This window comes from Pinus tabuliformis, chromosome 4_2 (genome assembly GCF_031772625.1).
Source record: "Pinus tabuliformis cultivar Carrire ecotype Pingquan chromosome 4_2, CPIR1, whole genome shotgun sequence".
NCBI lineage: Eukaryota > Viridiplantae > Streptophyta > Pinopsida > Pinales > Pinaceae > Pinus > Pinus tabuliformis.
Window position 1 is genome coordinate 348,059,718 of NC_142304.1, and position 23,509 is coordinate 348,083,226.

The 23,509-nt window shown below is 40.6% G+C and overlaps 1 protein-coding gene across 1 annotated transcript; it reads left to right on the forward strand.

Moving 5' to 3' along the window:
• The first annotated feature begins 14,462 nt into the window (after positions 1–14,462).
• Positions 14,463–15,521, forward strand: LOC149169342 (uncharacterized). The gene has a single exon (XM_089425160.1). The coding sequence runs from the start codon at positions 14,463–14,465 to the stop codon at positions 15,519–15,521; it is 1,059 nt and encodes a 352-aa protein (XP_089281286.1).
• Positions 15,522–23,509: the final 7,988 nt, after the last annotated feature.

Here is a 23,509-nt window from a genome sequence, read left to right on the forward strand (position 1 = left end):
GTGCGCGGGTTTGAAGGCAGCACAACGTTTCTAATTCAAATTTGGGTGTTTTTGGTGAATTTACAGAGAAAACTAGAAAAAACGGGGTTTGGGAGAAAAGTTTGGGTAAATACCAGTTTCAATACGTGCCCTGTACGAAATGTAGGTGGTGGAATGAGCTGAGGGGCCGAGCTATGGAGTCAATTTAGCTGGGTGGCGGATTGTATAGTCGAAATGCTGCTTCAGACGTGAAAAAGCATGCAGAAGTCGCACAGAAGAAACAAATAAAAATGGACAAAAAAACGACAGTCTACACCTTTTTAACAAAACTTTGATTTCGACGAGTTTTGGCGTGCTTCGGTCGAGTGACGTCAACATGACATAATATTTGTCGTGTAGCGCGGGTACGGAAGCTGACTTGGCGGTGACGTGGCAGATGTCACGGCGGATGATACGGAGGTGAGGTGGCAACTGACGTGGGCGATGACGTCAGCGGGGGGGAAACGAGGGCGGTATATGGTATTTTCCCGCACCGCTTTTGGACAAAAGCTATTTTGGGCGGAGGGGTCGCGATAGCACCGGGTGGGCACCATGTGGATCCTGTATGGCAGAAAAACTGCCATTTTCCCGGGCGCTATTGTTCAGCTATCGGAGGGGTTCTGATATTGACGTGGGTCGTCCGATGGGAAAGCCCGGATCAGACGGTCGGGAGTGGACGGAGTTGGCGGATGGGTACGGTGTGGGGACCTACGCGATAAATCAATGTTTTTATAAGGTTTTGCGGGGTTCTGTAATGTATTTAAGCTTTGGTTGGTTCTGCGGATTGGTTATTCATTTAACCAAATGTTGAATGAAACCCAATGTTATATGCGCGAATGGGGAGGGTTGTCCATTAGGTTTTGGATAAACCTTGGACCCCCGGTAAAACATTAACATATGACTTTAATTAAGCCTGGGGCGGAATATTAAAAAATTTGGGATTTTTATGTATTTTATACAATAGGGGTGGGGAAAACATTGTATAGGAGTTATATAATAGAGTTAATAGGTTAAAATGAGAAGTATATATAAACCAAAAACACTAAGTAAAAAGGTGAAACTTAGGCTTAGGGAATAAAAGGGATCCAAGTTATGAACTTTTAGAAAACATAGCATAATGGAAGAAAAGATTTTTTACACAAGAAATGTGGCTTTATTCTCTTAAGTATAACCAGAATTTCACTTGGTCTTTTCCATGAAATGAAGTGAACTAGGAGCACTGAGCAGATCTTAGTGTCCTTGAGGGGATGTTAGTAAATGTTCTTGGAGAAATGAGGAGGGAAATTAGTCATGCTTCAACTGTTTTGCAGTCATCTTTCCATAACGCTTGTGATATCCATGAGATGCAACATATTTTAAAGACTAAATTGCCCAAAAACCTACTTCTGCAACATCAAAACTGCCTACCCATCCTAATACACCTAACACTTTTTCTTCCTTTTCCTTGGGTGCATTTGAACTAGAAAACCCTTACTCTCTTGTTTTCTTTTAACTGCCCTCCTATCTAAGTCTGCCCTTATTTCTTCCAGGGGCTTAGATTTAACTGTTGAGTACCCTTGCTTCTCTACCTAACTACTGATCTGCCAAGCTTGAAATGTTTGGACAGAATTCATTCTCTATCTCTAAAACAAGAAATTTAAACATGGAGAGGTCAATATTAAGTTGTTTGGCCATCCATCATCTGTGACAGAAGTCACCAATTGCACACTTTGGACTTCTTTGCAAAAAATGGGATAGTAGTGGCATTTTGGACTAGCACACTTCCTTGGTCTTTTCTTTGGGGTTCGTTTTCTTTCTTTTTGACCAATTCAATCTTTTTGTCCTTTGATTTTTCTTTTAGGGCATACCCTCTTTTCATTTTTAAATTTTTGATTTTTTCTTAAAATATGGAACCTTTGCAGCATGGAGAGGATGATCATATTTGGCACTTCACCAGTCAATCATGAAATATGACACCTATTGGTATAGGAACCTAACAGAAAGTACAATGTGCTTAAGCGAAAGTTGAAGGATGAAATGCATGCATAAGCATGATATGCATGAACACAGGGATGTTAATGATTTCCTTGTATTTAAACATGTATGTGTGATTAACTTGAAGGGTTTATTACTTTTTTGTAAACATGCATGTAATGCAATATTGACTTGGGAAAATTTGATTTGGTGTCCAAGATGGAGATAATGATGGAGTGTTTCATCTTTGAAAAAGAATCCCAAAGTTATTTTTCTACATGCTTGAATTGAAGGGTCAATTGTTTAAAGACATGTTTTGTTGGCTTGTTATCTAGTCAATCATTTGCATGCAGATGTAAAGACATGGAGGTGTTCACAAGATGTGAAATCTGTTTCTTTTGTTGAAGCAAGAGTTTAGGCCATCCAGTTGTTGTCTATAATCCTGTTGTTGTTAATAGTTGTTGTTGACAGTATGTCAAACAGGTACAAGTGAAATTTTTTGTGAAGAAGATGTAACTTCACATCTGTTTGAGCCACCTTGGATCAATGATCAAGGAAGAGAAGTTCAAACTACCTTCTATGACATTCTCAGCAAGAGTTCTGCAGGAAGTCAAGGAGGAAGATAGTTCTTCACAGGAGGACAAGCACATCCAGGAAGGAAGTGTTCAAAGTCTTTGGTTCAGAGCCACTATGCAAGACAAGTGTATGGAGGTTGAAAGAAGAGGGTGATGTACTCTCAATTACTATTCAGATCAGTATATCAGTCTTTTGGAGTCCAAAAGCTTTTTAGTGGGAAGGCGTGATCCAAAATGGATCTTGGATAAACCTCTAAGTCTAAGAGACTTCATATAAGAGGTAAAAGGTGCTAAATGACACAAATCCTTTGTAAATCCAAGTCAGATAAAGAAAAGGGTCAAAGGTGAAGTTCTATGTAAATGTCGCATCAAAAAGGGTTCAAAGGGAGGACTTAATCGCAGGCCTTATGAATCCCCGATTGCGATCTCCGACATATCGCATTGGAGGTAGGCTTCCATGCGATATTGCAACTTGGGCGAGCCGATAGAGCAATTGTGACGAAGCGAATTGGTGATCGTTGATATATATATATATACATACATATATACATATATATATATATATATATATATATATATATATATATATATATATATATACATACATATATACATATACATACATACATATATATATGTATGTATGTATATGTATATATGTATGTATATATATATATAGATATATATATATATATATCTATATATATATATATATATATATATATATATATATATATATATATATATATATATATATATATATATATATATATATATATATATATCATCGGAGCAGTCCATGGGATGTTGTATAGGCCTCGGGCTGTTGCAATTGCGATATGCGATGGTGCCGATCAACGATAGTGCTGATGCGAGGGGGGTGATAACGATACGCTAATGCGATGGGGCCGATAGCGATATGCGATGTGCTGATATTGGCGATCAGCGATCAACGATCGGTGGATCTCCAATATAAAGGGTCGTTGACATATGCGATTGCGATTTGCGATCAGGGCATGGACCCAATAGGCTTATAAGCACGACTTCATATCATCTGAAATCTAGATTTACGGGATTTCTTTGTATTTTCCCGTGTAATTGGTTTTTGGCCATACATAATGTGATTGCGATATGCGATAGAATGACAGACCCGTGATGATTATGGGGGAAATTCTCTATTATTTGAGTTTCGGCAAAACACTCCATGATGTGTTTTTCGTCGATTTGCCTGTGTGTTCCATTATGTGGCTATTTTCGGGATTTCTGCAAAGGAAGGCCAAACGACCAGGTTTCTTGTGCCCGCCGGTTCATTTCCATTGGAAATAGTCACTCGCACTTGTGCCACACTGTAAGTAGGCATTTTACAACAGGAATGTGTTATAGAAGACGCAAAGCCATAGAGCTAGTGAGCCAGAGGGCCAGACTCAGAGCTAGAGAGCCAGAGAGCTAAAGGGCCAAACACAGAGCCATAGAGCTAGTGAGCCAGAGGGCTAGTCGAAGAGATGCAAAGCCGTAAAGGAATGAATCCTCATGATGAGAGATAAAGGAATGGCTGGGGGAACCATAGAATTGGAGGATTCCTCAAAATCTAGAGAGTATGATTATCACAGGGGGGCTCACAAAAACGTAGTAGAAGAGAAGCTAGTCTCCCTTTGAGGAGCTCACAGTAGGCTCCCTTCAGGGAAGTTCTCTCTCTAGAGAGCTCACGCTATAACATCCCATAGCTGCAGAGTTGATAGAGGCATAGAGCCACCAGAGGTTGGGGACGAATTTCCCAGGGATGATTCCTCAAGATGAGGAAGGGACAGAGAGCTCAAGAACTTGAGCACCGAGAGCCAGAAAACCTGATAGCTTCAGAGCTAGAGGGCCAAGTAGAGGCAAAGCCACCATAGGTTGGAGGCAGAGCCAGACGGACAAAAGCCAATTAGCTAGAAAGCTAGAGCCATAGAGCCAGAGAGCTCAAAACAAACTTCTAAGAGCCATGGTTCGTAATGAAGTTCAGAACAACAAAGAGATCAAATAATCAAGCTATTGCTGATGTCCGAAGTGTGCTAAAGATAGAAGAAGGAATTCCAGAGACAAAAAAATAATTCTGAGGGAGTTGATGCAAGCTAGAGCTCAAGATAGCTCAGAGCACTGACTAAAGGAGTCTAGTCCAAAGAAGCCTAGATCTGTCTGCAGAGTATGGACAGCCAGCAAGATAAGATGGTATTCTAAACCCATAGGTTCTGTTGTAAACCAATGGAGTTGAGTGTGGAACTTGTAAAAGAAGTTTACCATAATCCCAAAGAGCCTAGTTGAATTGACTAGAGCTCATGGAGACATAGCCCAAGATATCAGGGTGAACTCCTAATTAAACTTGTTGTCTTTATGTGTTTGTTTATTTGTTGCATTTTACTATTATGTGTGTTTATATATCAATTTAAGTAAATAAACTTAAGGCAATGAAGCAGTTAAAGGAAAACACAAGCATACACCTATTTCAAGCACTTTTAATTCCGCAATTATCAATCATAAGCATAGATTTGGGGAATATATATAAGATTTGGAGTGGGAGAGGTTCTTGTAAGCTGACAAGAAACCTTTAGTGCCCCATTTCAGATCAACACTAGGGTGAAAAAATGATCAGACAGTCGTGTGATTACTCCTTTGAAGCTAGATTTGGACAACAACTTGAAATATGTGTTCACAATAGTCTCCGCTAGTGACCATGCCCACTCCAAGCCCAGGAACTGCTATCGGGCACATATTGCATCTAAGATGTAGGCAGACATGTAAATATCTGCATGCATACCTTCGGGTGACTGTCGAGCCTTCGTTACTTGTTCCTTTAGCTGATAAGCCAATATGTCAGACCAATTACATGGTTTTCCTTCTCTAGTCACTTGGTCCAGTGCGATCACCCAATATGTCAGACCAATTACATGGTTTTCCTTCTCTAGTCACTTGGTCCAGTGCGATCACCCAACTCTGTGGGAAGGTTTCCATGCTTGCTTGGCCATACAGTCGACAAGAAAATATGACCAAGTATTGGTACGCCTTCCTCAGTATCTTTGTCTTGTAGATATGGTTGGGTGTAAACTTGAATCGAGTCTGCTCCTTTACCCAGTTCGTCAGAATGTCTATGGAGTTAGGACAGCTGTTGGGTAAGTTGAATGGAGTCTTCATGACAGTCATGGGCTCTGACATCTCATACATCTCATCATAATATCGTGCGCAGAAGGTCGCAAGCTTCATCCCACTAACATTTCTGAAGGTCATCGTCTTGAGATCAATCTGAGAGACGATCCAATGTATCATGTCCATGGATGGGAATGAGAGGTATCTGCATGCAATCCAGTACAAGCTAGACTTGTGAATGTTCACATACACCTGATGGTCCTCGAGGCCTTCCTTGAAAGTGCCTACAAATTCTTCATTGACCTCTTGCCACTTCAACTTGATGTCCCTATCTAGATACAACTTTGTATCTTCATAGATTGGTAGACTAGAGGACACTCACTCAACTATTGCTCCAGCTGCATTCCCATCAGTGTCCTGTGAACCCTCTCTCTTGGAGGCCATTGAATCAGTACTGCTAAGAGGCAGATGAACACCTGAAAGATTTGGAGACAAGCAACATGCATGGTAATAAATATATTAGCAAAAAACAAAGCAAATTCGGCGAATGACACAGCACATACCTGGGAAACTGATGGGAAAGATTGTGCAATTTCTTCTGGGAGGCTGGGTGACTAGATGCCATAATTGCGCAAAAGGTAGTCTAGGCTGTTTGGGAGGTAAGACTGGCTATTGGATCTGTACAATGCGCAATCTAGATTGGCTATTGGCTGCTGGGATTGCGCAATGTGCAATTCTAGCTGGGAGTGACTATAGGCTCAGGGACTGCATTGCACAATTTTCTAGGGCAGTAGTCATTATCCCTCATAAATGCGCAAAACAGTCCTAGAGGACAGTGCTGGGTAGAAATGCGCATTTCTAGAGAGGAAGGCAGAGCCTTCCTTCCCTAGTTTGTGTAATGTTGTCTCAGTGAAGGTAGAGTTCGGGCTAAGGACTCGCCGACGAGAAACTGAAAGAAAATATGACAGTGAATGCATGGTGACACTAAGTGAAAGTAGAAGTGATTGATAGTGCATGTCAACATGAATGAAAGATTCAATAAACATATCAACATGCATGTGGGTGAAGCGAGTCGCCGAATCGACTACCATTTGTGCAAAACAGTTTCATGCATGTGACAGTAGTGAGATAGCAACAAAAACTAAAACAATGCTAGGAAAAGCTAGTATACATGTAAAAAACAACAAACACTCAAAGAAATCAAGAAAAAAACACTCATAAAAGCAAAAACACAAAAAGCAACAAAAATGCTGAAAAAGACAAGTTGAGGCCACTTACGAGTGAATAGCTGAGCCAGATATGTCAAAGAGTCTTGGATGTTATGTGGGGTGTCATAGCTCCAAGATCTATGTTAAATAATGAGCTCTGATACATTGAATAAATAATTTTTGAGCTCATGACGTGCATGCCACAAATCTAGGAAAAAGTGACACTTGGAGGAAAGTTTCTAAAACAACTTTGCATGTAACCTCCAGTTGCTAAAAATAGCTCCCTGAATCATGGGATTCCTTTTTCATGTTGCCTTTTTATATTCTGGGAAAAAGCAAGCCATGCATGCAAGTCAAGTTTCCATGGTCCCATGTGGAATTGGTCAACCAAATTGCTCATGCATGTAGTTGCCCAACTGCTTGAAGGAAATGTGCATTTTTTGCTGGGAGCTGGGTTAGTTGCCCATGATATTTATGCAATTTCTAGGTAGAGCAGCTGATTGTTTCCCAGATTTGTGCAAATTTTGGGCTGAGCAGCCCTGCTGGGGAAAATTGTGCAATTTTCACTAGGAGTGCTGACTAGTAGGATTGCACAATTCTGGAGCCCAACAAGCTACTAGATAGGATTGCACAATTTATGGAGGCAAGGTTGGTTTCCCTCCAGAAATGTACAATTTCTTGGGGGAGATGCTCATCTTGCAGCTGGACCAAGTCCAGGTGAACAACCTATGAGGGGAGTGCATCAAGTTGTGATTGACAGGTTGTCTTGGTGCAAGCAAAACACTGAAGCTTGTGTACTTGAAGAAGAAAGGCAAGGTGCTATGAAAGGTCGGTAGGGAGGCTCCAAAATGAAGCTAAGGAAAAATTTTGGAGGGTGTTTGTAGCTGCTAAAACACTTGGTGACACACTAGTAGAGCTGTAGCTCTCTGAATGGACCTTTTTCGTGAAAAGAAAGTCTAACACCTCCGGAAGTGTTTTTTAGTTCTCAGTCCGTCCTGATTTCACACTAGCTTGATTGTAAGATGTAGCATCTACCAAGAGCTTGGTCGATTAACACACATTCCAAACCAAGGCAACACAGTTGTTTCGATTGGGGTTGAGGGGCATATTGGTGCACAAGCAGTATAGTTGTCAGAGTCTTAGTTCCATCTTTGGTGTTGCTCCGCTACTAGTAGGCCTAGACAGTACCTTGACGGAGTCACATAGGAACAAATGCATGGCTCCACTACTAGTGAGCCTAGTTAGTACCCTGACAGAGTTACTTGCATCAACTCTCTATGTAGGAAGCCTTTCTCTTCTTTTGCCTTATTCATTTTCATTTTGAATTTTTTTTATTTTTTCATAACTGTGCATAACACTTATTCTTTTAAGAGGCAGAAGAGGGATCCCGACTTATTGAGAGTAGAAGAGGTTGTTTCAGCAGAGAATTAGTTTATTATACCTTTGACTTGCCTGTTAAGGTTTTTCCCCCTCACCTTACTCTACTTGACTGAGCTGACAAGGGCTAACCCAAAAACAACCAACTAGAGTAGGTGACACTAGTTAGCACACAAGAGTTGTGTTTTCACCAAGGTTCACTTTGATCAATACATATTTTCCTTCGACGTATCACAGACTAAAAGTAACAAGTTCTTCATATAGAGGCAAGATGACAGATAACCAAGTAATGATAGTTGTACAAGCCCTCTTGTACTTCACCCAGCTCGTTTCAAGAGTCATACATGGTTTCATGCAAAACTAACCTACGAATGAAACAAGTGAACTAACAAACAACCAAAACAAAGCAAGAGAAGAAGCAAAAGTGAAAGTGAAGCGAGTAAGCAAACAAGCAAGCAAGAAAACAAACAAACAAAGCAAGTAAGAAAACAAGCATGCAAGAAAACTGAATGAAAGAAAACACTACTCCTACTCCTAAGCTAATAGTGCATGGGCCTGATCATGTGAAGTAATGTTTACAATGCATCCATCGGCGCACTAGTTGACCCATGTTGGTGAAGGCTTGGTCTACGAGCAACCCAGTTGTGCAAACCAGCAAGCAAGAAAGATATAACAATGAAGACAACCACAGTTCGTGTTTCAAAGTGCCCACAGGACATAAGTGAGTACAAGTGCATGATGAGTAGTCTGTCGACTTATGATGGCATTGTGTGACACTGCATGCAACTTTGAAGCATAAGCACGCTCTTGACTGAGACATGCAAGCAAATGAAATAAACAAAGATAACTTACGTCGTACATGTTTGATTGCGATGTAAGATTTCTCCAATGCATGAGCGATAGGATCTTGTAGTTCGAGTGGAGGAAGTATGATCTATGTGTGAGATGGATCTTCAATGTATACAGATGAGTGATGAGGAGCCTTAGGTGATTGAACAGTTTCGTGATCGAAAGTGAGACTAACCCCAAGAGAGTGAGGGCCTGACATAACCATCAGCTCTGGCTAAAGTGCCTTGAAAAGCTTGGGTGTTTCAACTTAATCGTCAGATAGATCATCATAAACCGATGGCTTCAAAATATCAACTGCGATAGAGCCATGATCGTGATCAAATATGGGAAAGAATGGATCACGATCACCACAATAAGAACAATCAATGATTTCATCAACATCCTCAAGATCAGATGAATCAAATAGAGGGGTAGATGAAAAGAGAACAAAATCATCCTCGGTGTTTTTGGAAAAGACGTATGAAAGAACAAATGGATTTTTAATGAATAACTTATCCTCTCTGTTTTCAAATGATGGGCCAACATACAGTGAGTCCTACGAGTGATCAACAATGGGTGCATCCGTGGATGAAGGCACACATGCGAAATCATGGATGGTAGGTTCACCAAAGATGTTAGGAAAGAACGAAGGGGGCTCAGACAGAAGGGAGTCATCCTTCGCCAAGTGTTGATGCTCAAGCTCCCACTCATACTCTTCATGAATGAAAACGCATGTTGGTTGTGCAACACCAAACCCATCAGTGGCTTGTTCCTCATTCACAACAAGTGAAGAGTCCAGAATGGAGGAATACAAGATAGTATCATCCGGAGGAAAACCTGAGTGTGAAGACGGAGGTCGTAGAACGTAATGCATATCAGAACTCGAAAGACTCACAACCAAACCTGTACGAAAATTGAGTGAAGTGATGTTGGGAGGATGTGAAAGTTGAACAAGTGTGTGAACATGATCCTCAATATCACTCAACAATGGTGGAGTTGTTGAATGAGGGGATGGAGGACAGTCACTCGAGACAGTGACCGCATCCTCATGAGATTGTGTAGCTCCCTCACAGAAGAATGTTGAGCGAGGCTTGATCTCAAGCTCCCTCTTGGGATGGCAAGACTTCTTAAGGAAATAATTGAATCGGTCCCAAAGATGGGCAAATTTCATTTGGCTCCTTGGAGCTTGAAACTGCAGGTCACGGAAGCGCTGCCAAAAATCCACGATCGATTCATGCGGAGCCTTCCATTGCTATCACAATTTTCGGTCAAGATGGTCTATATCAAAATGATAGAAAGTGTCTTCAATGAGGTCATAGAAGTGCTCAAGTGAGTGCACGCTGTCAACCGGTAGGCTGAGTAGCCATCAACATGGAGATTCAGGAAGTGTGTGTGCAAGCAACAAGCTGGCCTGTTCATCAGAACACCCATATTCCTCATGAAGCATGGAAAGAAATTCATGTAAGTACTCAGGTCAGGCCACTTCGCCTTCACCATCATATGTATAAGTGGACAAGAGATCTGAAAACTCCCCCATGATGGTGACATATTCATGATTTGAAAGACATTGCGGAGGCAGAAGAGTGCAAGAATCCATGAAAGGTAAGTAAAGGTTCAAAATTGGTTTGAGAGGACACAACTTGTCATCTGGCCCTCCTTCTAGCACCAGAAATGTTGACTGTGCTAGACCCACCAACATGTCAAGCAGATCTCCTCGGTAAGAAGTCCCAATTAGAACTCAGACCATTTGGTGTAGGAGTCCCAGCAGTGGATCATATGGTAATGCCTTGACTACGATTTCACATAAAGGAAAGTAATATAACTCTGTTGGTAGCAAGGGTGTGACAAGTGCAGTGAGTCAAGGAAGGTGCATGAGAGGTTCTAACACATGTGGGTTGAGATGAGTGCGCCCCTTGGCAACCTGTAATAGTACTCAGATGGGAAGGGAACACATGAGCGAAGATACATCACAAGCTGGAAAGCCATTTAGCTGACAATCCAAAGTGATGGTTAAACCAACAACACATTTAAGAAAGATTCATACATATTCATGCAGAATAGTCCATACATGCATGTGTAAGAAAGCAAATACATATTCCATTTAGAGTAAACAAGATAGTTGGAATACAATAAAACATGTGCATGAAACGTGTTGTCTCTTATTATATAAAGAAGTGTAAGTTCCAGTCATACAATACATCCATGTACACCTGGAACGTTACAACCACATCTGCTTGCTCCTCCAAAGAGATGTACTAGCTCCGTGCAGTGGAGAAGCCAAGGTGCATTACAATACTATCCAAGCTCTCTCCAAGATAGTCTTATCGGAAGCTTGGTTGACCAAAATCCTTTACAATGAGTTATGAGGGACTATTTATAGCAAAGGGTGGGGTGACCCTTGATGTTCCCCTTTGTGACAGTTCAACTACCCTCATGACTCTTTACCTCCTCTATGACTGTTACATCCAACTATTGACACTTGACTTACACTTGACATGGCTTTACATTACAATACACATGTACCCATGTGAAACAAAAATGGCTTGAGCAAGCCATGCTAGACATCACTCTAACTTAGAAAACCATGGAAGTCCAACTCCTCAACATCCTCGTGCTGATCAACAGTAACATATTGATGCCAAGATTGCTAGTCCTTGATGGTGCCCGTGTGCTCTGCGGTGACATCTGTCTGAAACCTGACTCTTGCCTCCATAGCATCCAGGTACACTGCTCGGGATCCTCTGTCCAACTCTTCTAAAAGCATGCGCATCATTGTCTTCAATGTGGATGGACTGGCAACATACTTGTGCATGATGTTTGCACTGATGGGCACGTCTGGGTTGGTGGAAATGTGCATCAACTCATCGAAGTACGAGTCAAGCTCTAGTCATACTTGTTTGTCTTTGCCTGGGTGAGAGTCCCAATAGATGGGATCGCATGTGTGCGTACCATGACATCCATACCCTTGAATACTCATTCATGGTGTTGTTCCTTAAGAAACCAATTTCTTGGCTGTAGGGAAATTGTGCTTAAGAAATTAATAAAGATTATTTACTGTCACCTATTATTTATTAGATTACCAAATCAAGGACTTGGAAAACTTGGCCTTAGACTCTTAATACATGTATGATCAGAGCTTCTCAGAATGTCATTTTCTGCTAAATATAAATGATGAATGAGGAAAGTTTGAAAGGGAAGTTAAAGACCATATGTTGATTTCTCACAGGAACTGTTATCTGTAACTTAGAGGAATTATGATCATGAGGAATAAATCATAGACAATATGCTAGTCTTTCACAGAAACTACTATCTATAACTTAGAAAGGAAATGGGGAATTTAAGTATAGGAGTGCTCTTTGAGGGATTTTACCTTGCAGCTTCATTACTACACTTAAAAAGAAGAAAACATTGCATGACACATGATAGTGAAACTTTCAAATTATATGTAACAACTCTTGGAAACTTTTGGTTGTTTTATTAATCAATGATGTTATCAGAAATACAGTGGCCTGGTTCTCCAAAATTCCAACAACCCTTTCTTAGTAAAAATTTTCCCCTTTATACATTTCTGGAACAGTCATTGAAACTGTCAAACTACTAAACTACTTTCTAACTATCTAAATTAAAAACTATTACAAAATTTTACAGAGGTTTAAAGACACCTCAAGAACGAGTACCACACAGATTTAGTTATGATGAATCACCCCTGAACACTAACCAGAAACCCTGCTTCCCTTGGCCTCCAACCTTTAATCCGCGACGCCCTGGCTGAGGTTTCTTTCATGAATACGCTCCCAGGAGGGGTAGGATCATCCCCCCCTCCATACTTTGGGTCATCCTTTGACAACTCTAGGAAAAAACAAAAAGATCCTTTGCACATATCAGAAAGCCTTCTAGAAACAGATCAAGGACCAGATTCGACCACTAATGAAGACGAGACTGCTACTACATGTGATGATACAGGCAAAGACAATGGAGGGAATCAAAAAGCTCCTACGTCACAACCAAAGGCGAATTCAGCTACATGCATACCAAAAACTGCCGAAAGAATCAAAGTCAACCTCCCCAGCCAGCGAATCAACGGCGAAATCCAATTTATGAGGGACCATGCACTCATCGGCAAGTTCCTCGGATTTTGGCCAACTAAAAAGGCCTTGCATGGCTGGATCGCTTCAAAATGGAAGCCTAAGGGACAAGTTACTCTACAGCTTGGCCCCAAAGGCTTCTTCACGGCAATCTTCAACTGCCTGGAGGACAAATCACGCATATTTGAAGGTGGCCCATACTTCTTCAATTCTTCTGGATTGTACTTAAGAGAATGGAAAGAAAGATTCAACCCAGACAAGGAAGACTTCAGCTGGGCTCCCATCTGGATTCGAATGTATTCCCTCCCTGCAGAATATTGGAAGGAGGAGACACTAAGGGATATAGGCAACAGCCTGGGGACCTTCATCAAAGCTTCTGAGGAAACTAAAACTTGCAGATACACTTCTTACGCCCGGATCTGTGTCCAAATGCATCTTACCAAAGCTCTAGCAGACTCGGTAAGTCTTTTCCACGACGACTTTGAATGGATACAAACATTAGATTATGAGCACATTCCTTTTCACTGTAGAAAGTGCCATGAGCATGGCCATCTCTTCAGGGATTGTCTCCTCAATCTCCAATCCAAACCCCCTGTAAATGATCTCAGCAAAGACTCAGAAGGTTTCACCAAAGTCCCTATTCGTCGCCGCCATGCAAAGAAATCCACTACAGCCCCTGACAGCTCCAAAAATCTTGATTCCCAGAACAGATTCACGATTCTCACCCCCCACGATCCTTCAGAGAATCCTCCAGCTTCACCCCCGGCTAACCCTGCGCCTCCTTCTCCCTCCCAGATTTCCAAACTTTCTCTGCCATCCTCTGCCTCCGATCCTTCAAGCCTTCCCAACCCCCTCTCTTATGAGAAATCTGCACTAGAGATTGCCGCACAGTCTTCTTCAATGGAACTGGATGCGGCTCTAGCCCTTAGCATTCATGACAATACTCTCGTGGAAGATCAAAACATGCCTTCAAAAATGGATGAAGATCCAGAGAGTATTAACTTGGAAGGTTTAGATATACTCAAACTGGAAACGGCTTGTAAACAGAAAGAGTACAACACAATTCCTCCATGGGAAATCGAAAGGCTGGAAGGAGTTCTCAGCAAAGCTCAACACAATAAATGCCTAGGAATACAAGCAGGAAGCCCATGGGATGGAAAGAAGATCTTAAAAGAAACAAAAAAAAGAGGGCGCAAAACGGACCTGCAGAGGACCATCATCTTAGGAGAATTACTAATGGAATCTGGGAGATTCCCTAAGTTGACAAAGTTCTACAAATCTCAGCCCCATTGTTCCTCATGAAGCTTATTTCCTGGAATGTAAGAGGGCTGAACAGTGCTCCCAAACACAGAATGTTAAAAAACGTGATACAGCAAGAAAAGCCCACTATAGTTTTTCTTCAAGAAACAAAAAGCAACAGTACCATCATAGAAAAGGTTCTGAGAAAGATCTGGTCAGGCTGCAGCTCAGTCACAGTGGATGCCTCAGGTGCCTCGGGAGGACTGGCGATCATTTGGAATCCACAATTACTCACTCTCCAAGACTTCCACGCATCTCATTTCTTCATCCAAGCCACCTTCCATCTCATAGGAACAAATATTCACGGTCATCTCTCAAATGTTTACTTTCTGCAACATTTAAATCAGAAACTGGCTCTTCTGGACACTCTTACAGCTCTCAATTCCAATAGACAATTTCCACTATGGATTGGAGGTGGCGATTTCAACATCATCAGGGCTCTGGAGGAAAAAAGTGGCGGTAGATCGAAATTAGAAGGGGACAGTATTGGCTTCCGAAATTACATTCAAAACAACCATCTTATGGACATTCATACTTCAAATGGAATCTACACTTGGACCAATAAACGAAGAGGATCTCAGCATATTGCTTCAAGGTTGGATCGCTTTCTCATTTCGGATAATGCTATACACCTTGGAGGGGATTTTCACGCCTCTATCATGCCTCAAGGAGGATCCGATCACTGGCCCATTATGTTACAATGGACGCGCCCAGGTACAAAAAGCAACAGACCTTTTCGATTTGAGGCGTTTTGGTTCTCAAATCCCAACTTCAAAGCAGTGGTTAAGGAGGCCTGGAAAACCTTCAAACCCTCTGAAGGAGCCAAAATGTTCCAGTTCCAACAGAAATTAAAAAACCTCAAACAAGTTCTCAAAAATTGGAATCGTACTCAGTTCGGAAATATATTTGAGCAACGAAAAAAGCTGGAGCAACAAATGTGCTCTTTACAACAGAAGATTATCATGGAGGGGCGAACAGAAGACAGGGTGCAACAGGAGCAGATCCTCTGGACTGAAATTGAGACACGCAGACAGCAAGAAGAAACCTTGTGGCGGTAGAAGTCCCGTATTCGATGGCTTAAGGAGGGGGAGAAAAACACGAAGTTTTTCCACAGATCCACAATCCAAAGAAGGATGCATAACAATATCGCATTCATCAATAATAAGCAAGGGGAAAAATTAGAAAAGCATGAAGAAATGGAAAAGGAATTCCAAGCATACTTTCAGGAAATCCTAAGGGAACGACCAGAAAGCAGAGATCAAGCCATTCAAAAAATTACACAGCTCATCCCTAAAATCATTACGGAGGACCACAACAATAAGCTGCTTCAACCCATCTCAATGAAAGAAGTGGAAGAAGCCATGGTTCAAATCAAGGATGGTAAGGCACCCGGTCCTGACGGGTTCACTGCTAACTTTTTTCATGAATTTTGGGAGCTTGTTAGCACAGAGGTTTGGGAATTAGTGGAGGAATCACGATCAATGCACTGGATTCTCCCTTCGCTAAACTCTACTTTTTTAGCGCTAATTCCCAAAGGGGATGAATCAAATACGCCCGACAAATACAGGCCTATTGCACTGTGTAACGTCATCTACAAACTCATATCCAAAGTTTTGGCCAATAGGCTCAAACCTCTCCTCCCACTTCTCATCTCGCCAGAGCAGACAGGTTATGTAGAAGGGAGACAAATAATGGACGGCATAATTCTCTCAAATGAAGTGATACACTCTCTGAAGCTTCTAAAAAAGCCAGGTATGATTCTGAAGCTTGATCTCTCAAAAGCATTTGATAAACTTAGCTGGAATTATATACATCAGATGTTATTGGCGTTTGGCTTTAATGCAACTTGGACAAGGTGGATCATGAATCTCATCTCTTCACCCAGCTTTTCAATCCTGCTCAATGGTTCTCCCTCTAAGCCCTTCCATCCTTCCCGTGGTATCCGTCAGGGGGACCCCCTCTCCCCTTTTCTCTTTGTTTTAATGGCCGAAGGCCTCAGTCGTTTGCTTCACTCAGCTATCTCCTCTCATACCCTAAAAGGCATTTCACTTCATGGTCTTCACCCATTATCTCACCAACAGTTTGTAGATGACACCATGCTCTTCGGCCATCCTTCTTCTCAAGAAGCCTCTGCCTTCAAAGTTCTGCTCTCTCTCTTTTCTGAAGCCTCTGGCACCTCAATCAACGCCGCCAAATCCCAGCTATTCTTCTTTCATACTCCAGCCCCTACTCAAAGAAATATAGCAAGAATTTTGGGATATTCCATTGCAACGCTTCCCTCGAAATACTTGGGAGCTCCTCTCTTGGACTCAGCCATTAAACACGCCTCTTGGAGAACCCTCATAGACAAGCTGGAATCCAGGCTCTCCTCCTGGACTTTTCGCTCGCTCAATATGGCTAGCAGACTTATCCTCATCAAATCCGTTCTCCAGGCAATGCCCCTTTATCTCTTTTCCATTTTAGCTGCTCCTAAATGGGTCCTCAAAAGCATCCGCAATCTGCAGAGAAACTTTCTGTGGGGCTCCTCTGGTCTCAACAGGAAATGGGCACTGGTCAATTGGAATGAGGTCTGCCAACCAAAAGCAGTCGGTGGGTTAGGACTGCGGGATCCCCTCCATAGCAACAACACAATGGGAGCCCGAATATGGTGGAATTGGCTCTCCAAACCACACACACCTTGGGCTCGTCTTTGGCAAGCAAAATATGTGCCAGGAAGTCAATGGAAGGACCTCATCAGAACTTGCCCCACAACTCCAGGCTCCCTGATTTGGAACGCTGCCAAGCTCCACAACGCCTTCATACAAGAACACAGTTTCTGGGAAGTTCATTCGGGCACCTCAGCTAGATTTTGGGAGGATTCATGGCAACAACTCCCAAAACTAGCATCTCTCTTTCACAAGCCAATGTGGCAAGCATATATGCATCACGCTGATCTTATCCACGTTCATCAATTCTGGCAACAACAATCATCTCATGACTTTCAGTGCTGGAAATCAGCAAGCACTTGGCAGGCCAACTGGCAAGGGGAAACCTACACAGAGATCGAGCAGGAGCTAAATCAAAGGAAAATCAAGCACTCTGATCAACAGGACAAGCTTCGCTGGGGTCACACGCCTAAAGGTATGTTTACCACTAAGGAAGCACACCAATTACGCTACTCACCCATGCAGGCAAACAAAGATAAGCTTTGGGACCAGGTTTGGCAACCAGGAATATGGCCTAAGGTCTCCACTTTCTTATGGCTTCTAGGCAAACAACGAATTCTCACATGGGACAAGCTGCAAAAGAGAGGATTCATAGGACCTTCTAGATGTCCTAACTGCAACCTCAACGCAGAAACCGCTTTGCATTTAATGGATACTTGTCCTCTTGCCACTCAATTATGGGAGAAAATTGATCACTGCAACAGAAGATCTGGCAAACGACAGGGAGATATTGCAGATACCATCAGAAACTGGCCAAAGCAACCCTTCCAAAGCTCTCTGTTAAATTCGTTGTGGAACCTTATCCCAGGTTTCTTTTACTGGATATTATGGAAAGAGAGAAACAACAGAGTCTTCAACAACACCAGCAAACCCATCGACTCTCTATGGCTTCTCCTCAAGCAAAATCTCCAAGAGACTTTGGCAACAAGACAATGGCAACCAGCAGACCTGCCAGAACTCCCTCAGGAACGCCTCATCTTAAAGGCTTGGAACATGGAATTCACCTCTCTGGTCCAAATAAACTCCAGTTCCCCTTCCAGCTATGCCTCTCCACTAAATTGGTTCCCCTCTGCTCCCAATTCGTTCAAATTAAATTTTGATGGCGCAGCTAAAGGAAACCCCGGGCCAGCTGGCTACGGAGGTGTCTTCAGAGATGAAATGGGCACAATCAGATATATCTACCATGGAAATATTGGCAACGATACCAACAATGCAGCGGAACTGGAAGGAATTTGGAAAGGAATCTGCATAGCAGAGCAAGAAAACTTGTATCCTCTTGAGGTTGAAGGAGACTCCCTCATAATAATAGCAGCGGTCATCAGAATACAAGCAGGTTCCCCAGCATCTAAAATAGCCACAAGTTGGAGATTACTTAGTAGATTGGAGCAAATGGAGGAAAGGCTGCGGACACCCCAGAGCATCACATTCAAGCACATAAGGTGCACAGCCAACAAAGTGGCAGATAGAATGGCCAATCAGGGGGTCAACCAGCAGATTCTCTACTTCTCAGGCCCTCTCAGTGATTCAAATGATGAACAACTCAAAAATGAATGCACCGCTCTGGCGCAACAGGACTACTCACTCCAGGCAGAGAGGGGTTGATCAGAGAGCCAGTACGATAAGGATGGTGATGGTGGGCAAGGGGCCGCCCACAGGTGCCATTGGTAATCGCCGTAGTCCAGCTCCTTTCACAATGACTCGAAAATGGCCTCGCATGCCAATGAGGTCGGTCTTCTCGTGTCTATTCGTGTCTACGCTTTGGTTGGAAAATGCCCATAGCTGGCAAAGCAAATGTCGGTCTTGGAACTATGCACGGATCAGTTCTTCTTTATTGTATGGTCAATGTAAGCGTCAGTCTTATTTACTGTATGGTCGATGTAAGCGCAGGTTTGGGTCAGTTTTCAGCTGAACTACAAACAAGCAGGTCTTATTGTCAATTTGTCAAGAGCGTTTTGCTAGAATGCCATTTTAATGGCTAGAACTTTCAAGGCTTCGGACTTGCTATACTATCTAATTGTACTAATATAAAATTAGTCTAATTGAGAAGAGAAAAAAGACACCTCAAGAACATAACATAACAGAAAACAATTGAATTTAAAAGAAGACAATAATCGCTGACTTGCGCTGTTAATCCATTGTCGAATGTCTTAATCTGCTTAAATCATAATGCACTGTGTTAGATTTTATTTAAACCTGGGCTTATGCATATATCGGATGCCTTTCCATTGGTCAAAACACCAAGAAACTCAACCAATTGCCTTCCTTTTCAGATCTGGCTTTAACGCTGGTTTTTCCCTTTCCATAGCAAAATTAACACAAAGCGGAACTCAAAAAAGAATTAAATTGGCTGCATAAACCCATCAGTTCCACCTTTTCAGCACTCTGTTGACTTCTCATCGCTCATCGCAATTGGCACATTTCAAATGTTATATCAATATAGACTTAACAACACCGCAATATAACGGACGCGCCAGAAGTATTAAATGCAATATATAAATTGTATCAGGTCTGGCCATTGCAATCGCAATCGGTGGAATCATAAACATATATAAAACATTATGCAATGATTGCGGACCCGCCGGGCTTTACAATATAATATATATATATATATATATATATACATATATATACATATATATACATATATATACATACATATATATATATATATATATATATATATATATATATATATATATATATATATATATATATATATATATATATATATATATATATATATATATATATATATATATATTTCGGGTCCGCCATCACAAATCGCAATCGGTGGAACCTAGTGTCCATAACTCTATGGTGCAGTGGACCTAACGGGACTTTACAACAAAATATAAATGTGTTTCAGGTCCGCACTGCTCATCGCAATCAGGAATCAGTGATTCCTGTGGTAATAACCTGCCTGCTGCACTTTTGCAATTCGATTTATATGCATTACTTTATATATATATATATATATATATATATATATATAGATAACAGGACCACTCCATATAACTTCTTATATTATGATTTGATTTAATCCTTGGCTATATCGGGGCTGATTCTTTTACACCTCTTTCTTTTGTGATTTCAATGTATAATAAACAAAATACTTCATTTCCCTTAGACTCTGCGGATATAAAGAAAATAAGAGAGCTTCATTAAGGTTGAACCCCTGCAATGATTTTTAGACCCCCGATAGTGATATAACTAATAAATAAACTTAAAACACAATATAAGCTACAACATCTGGCTCCAATTGGCGATAGTGCTTTTGCCCCGGAAGCACTAAGAACTGCAGATCAATGCCTTTTCATCGGGCATGGAGTCATACATTTCTTCGCCAAACTTAACTGTGTAAAATTTGTATAATGAACCCACGCCAATATCTGCAATGATAAGATTCTTGCGCTTTTATAGCAAAACATTGAGAGTCATAGATTAGTAGCCTTAGTTGGGCATGGAGTCCAAAACTATGAAAACCCTGAAATCTGACAACTAAAACCTAACAATCTAGAAGTTTGACACCTCTACAAACCTGTTTCCAACTAGGAAAGTCACCCTTATTCATCAACTAATCATTAAACTGAAGAACTGCAACTGGAAACCAAATGCTCAACACTTGAGCTTATTTATGTACAAGTGTCCCTACATATGTACATGATTTAACTCCATCAAGTGAAGTCAATCTTACAATGATACCAAATTAGCATTTGAGTGCATAATCTTGAACCATTCTGCGAGTGAATATTTAAAATACAATTCATCCTGAATGAAAAATAAATTATGCATAATGGCAGCTCACAACGAAAATTAGAAGAATATCCCCAAAATGATATGTGCAGACTGCTGATAAATTCCTTCATGTAATCTGCACAAGATATTCAAAAGTATAAGAAAAATTATGGTCCTGACCAGCTCCAAACAAGAAATTCTCTATGTATGAAGGTTCCTGCTCAATTGGACCTTCTGTTGGGATAATATGTTCAGCAGAATAATCAGCAACATCTTTAAGAAAATGATCTATGTCACTTTCATGTCTCCACTTTTCATTTCTAAACTTTGATTGAAAATAACTTGTAATTCTAACTTGAGGAAGAAAAAGAGATTTATTCACATTAATATATGACATATGATCAACTTCAAAGGAATCATTTATCTCTGATCCATGGGCATCCTTATGTTCTCCAATGTAATGATATACAATCTCTTTATCATCTTTCTTTTCAAAGAAGATAGGCTCCTTCGCTATGATAGATGGTTCAATATATTGCTGTCCAACATATCCCTCTTGTTGGTTCCCTCCTATATGTTCAACACCCAACTGATAAACTTTAAGAGCTTCATCCCACTCCCCATTTAAACCACTTTCATTATAGATAGGAGGATCATCAAATTTAACCAAGTAAGAACTCTGGGGATTTATTTGCAACTTAATTATTTCTTCCTCCTCTACTACTGAGCAGAAATTATTGATGCATGCTTGAACTTTCCTCCATCTGAATACTCTCTTGATTTACTTGGAACAAAGTCAACCAATTATCTGCTTGAGAGATCATTGGAGAGAAATTTCTTATAAACTTTTCCACTTCATTTTGAGAAAATGATGTTTGATCTGCTTGGGACATAGCCAACCAATTCTTTGCTTGGGAGATTATTAAAGAGGCATGCTTTATAAGCTTCTCTACATAATTTTGAGAAAATGATAGTTCCTCGCTTTCAGAGACTTGCTCATAGTTAATCTGGCTATAATCTTTCTGAATGCTTGATATATTATCAACAAGATCATCAGTTTCTTTAATAGGATTATCATGAGCTTGTAAAGTTTCTTTAGAATCATAATATTCACAACAACCTTCAAAAATAAACTTGTGTGGATAATAAATTCTACAAGAGGAATTAAATGCTAAATGGAAATCTTTCAAAGATGAAATGCTTGAATGAGGTAGAGACCTGAACCAATCCCTAGCTTTTGAGTCCAAAGAAAACATAAACAACTTCATCTTAACATCTTCATGAATAATGCCCTGTTGCTCCATGCATTCATGAAACTCTTGGAGATGCTGAGCTGGATCTTCATATTCCTTTCTACTGAATTTTGGAAGATACTCATCCCGGACATAATATGCAGGCACATCATGAGGATAGACGGTGATCCCAGTAAAATCAAATGGATCAAATTTATGGGCTAAGAATGCAGGGAGAGCCATCAAAACGCATAAAAGATAACTTGAAAATACAGTGGAGTCACCAATCAATATTGTAAGTGAAAATCACAGGTGTGGATGTACAACCAACTGTTGAAACTTGTCACTCTCAAGAATCAGCTTCAAACTTAATGAATCTAAGAGAAAGTGTTCTTATTCTATTACTTTGTAGATTGTGGTCTTTGTTACAATGGAGTTGCCTTTATTGCTTTTGTTCAAAACGGCCAAGTATTTCCTCCTCACTAAAGAACCAGAGAAAAATACTGTAAAACCAAGGAAAAATCTTCTTGTCTTCTCTCCTCAGCAACGTCGCCAATTAATGTTATTCCTTAAGAAACCAATTTCCTGGCTGTAGGGAAATTGTGCTTAAGACATTAATAAATATTATTTACTGCACTTATTATTTATTAGATTAGCAAATGAAGGACTTGGAAAACTTGGCCTTATACTCTTAATACATGTATGATTAGAGCTTCTCAGAATGCCATTTGCTGCTAAATATAAATGATGAATGAGGAAAGTTTGAAAGGGAAGTTAAAGACAATATGTTGATTTCTCATAGGAACTATTATCTGTAACTTAGAGGAATTATGATCATGAGGAATAAATCATAAACAATATGTTGGTCTTTCACAGAAACTACTATCTATAACTTAGAAAGGAAATGAGGACTTTAAGTATAGGAATGTTATTTAAGGGATTTTACCCCACAACTTCATTACTACACTTAAAAAGAAGAAAACGTTGCATGACACATGATAGTGAAACTTACAAATTATATGTAACAACTCCTGGAAAATTCTAGTTGTTTTATTAATAAATGATTTTATCAAAAATACAGTGGCCTGGTTCTCCAAAATTCCAACAACCCTTTCTTAGTAAAAATTTTCCCCTTTATACATTTCTAGAACAGTTATTGAAACTGTCAAACTACTAAACTGCTTTCTAACTATCTAAATTAAAAGTTATTACAAAATTTTACAAAGGTTTAAAGACACCTCAAGAACATAACATAACAGAAAACAACTGAATTTAAAAGAAGACAATAATCACTGACTTACTCTATTAATCCGCTTCGAATGTCTTAATTTGCTTAAATCATAATGCACTGTGTTAGATTTTATTTAAACATGC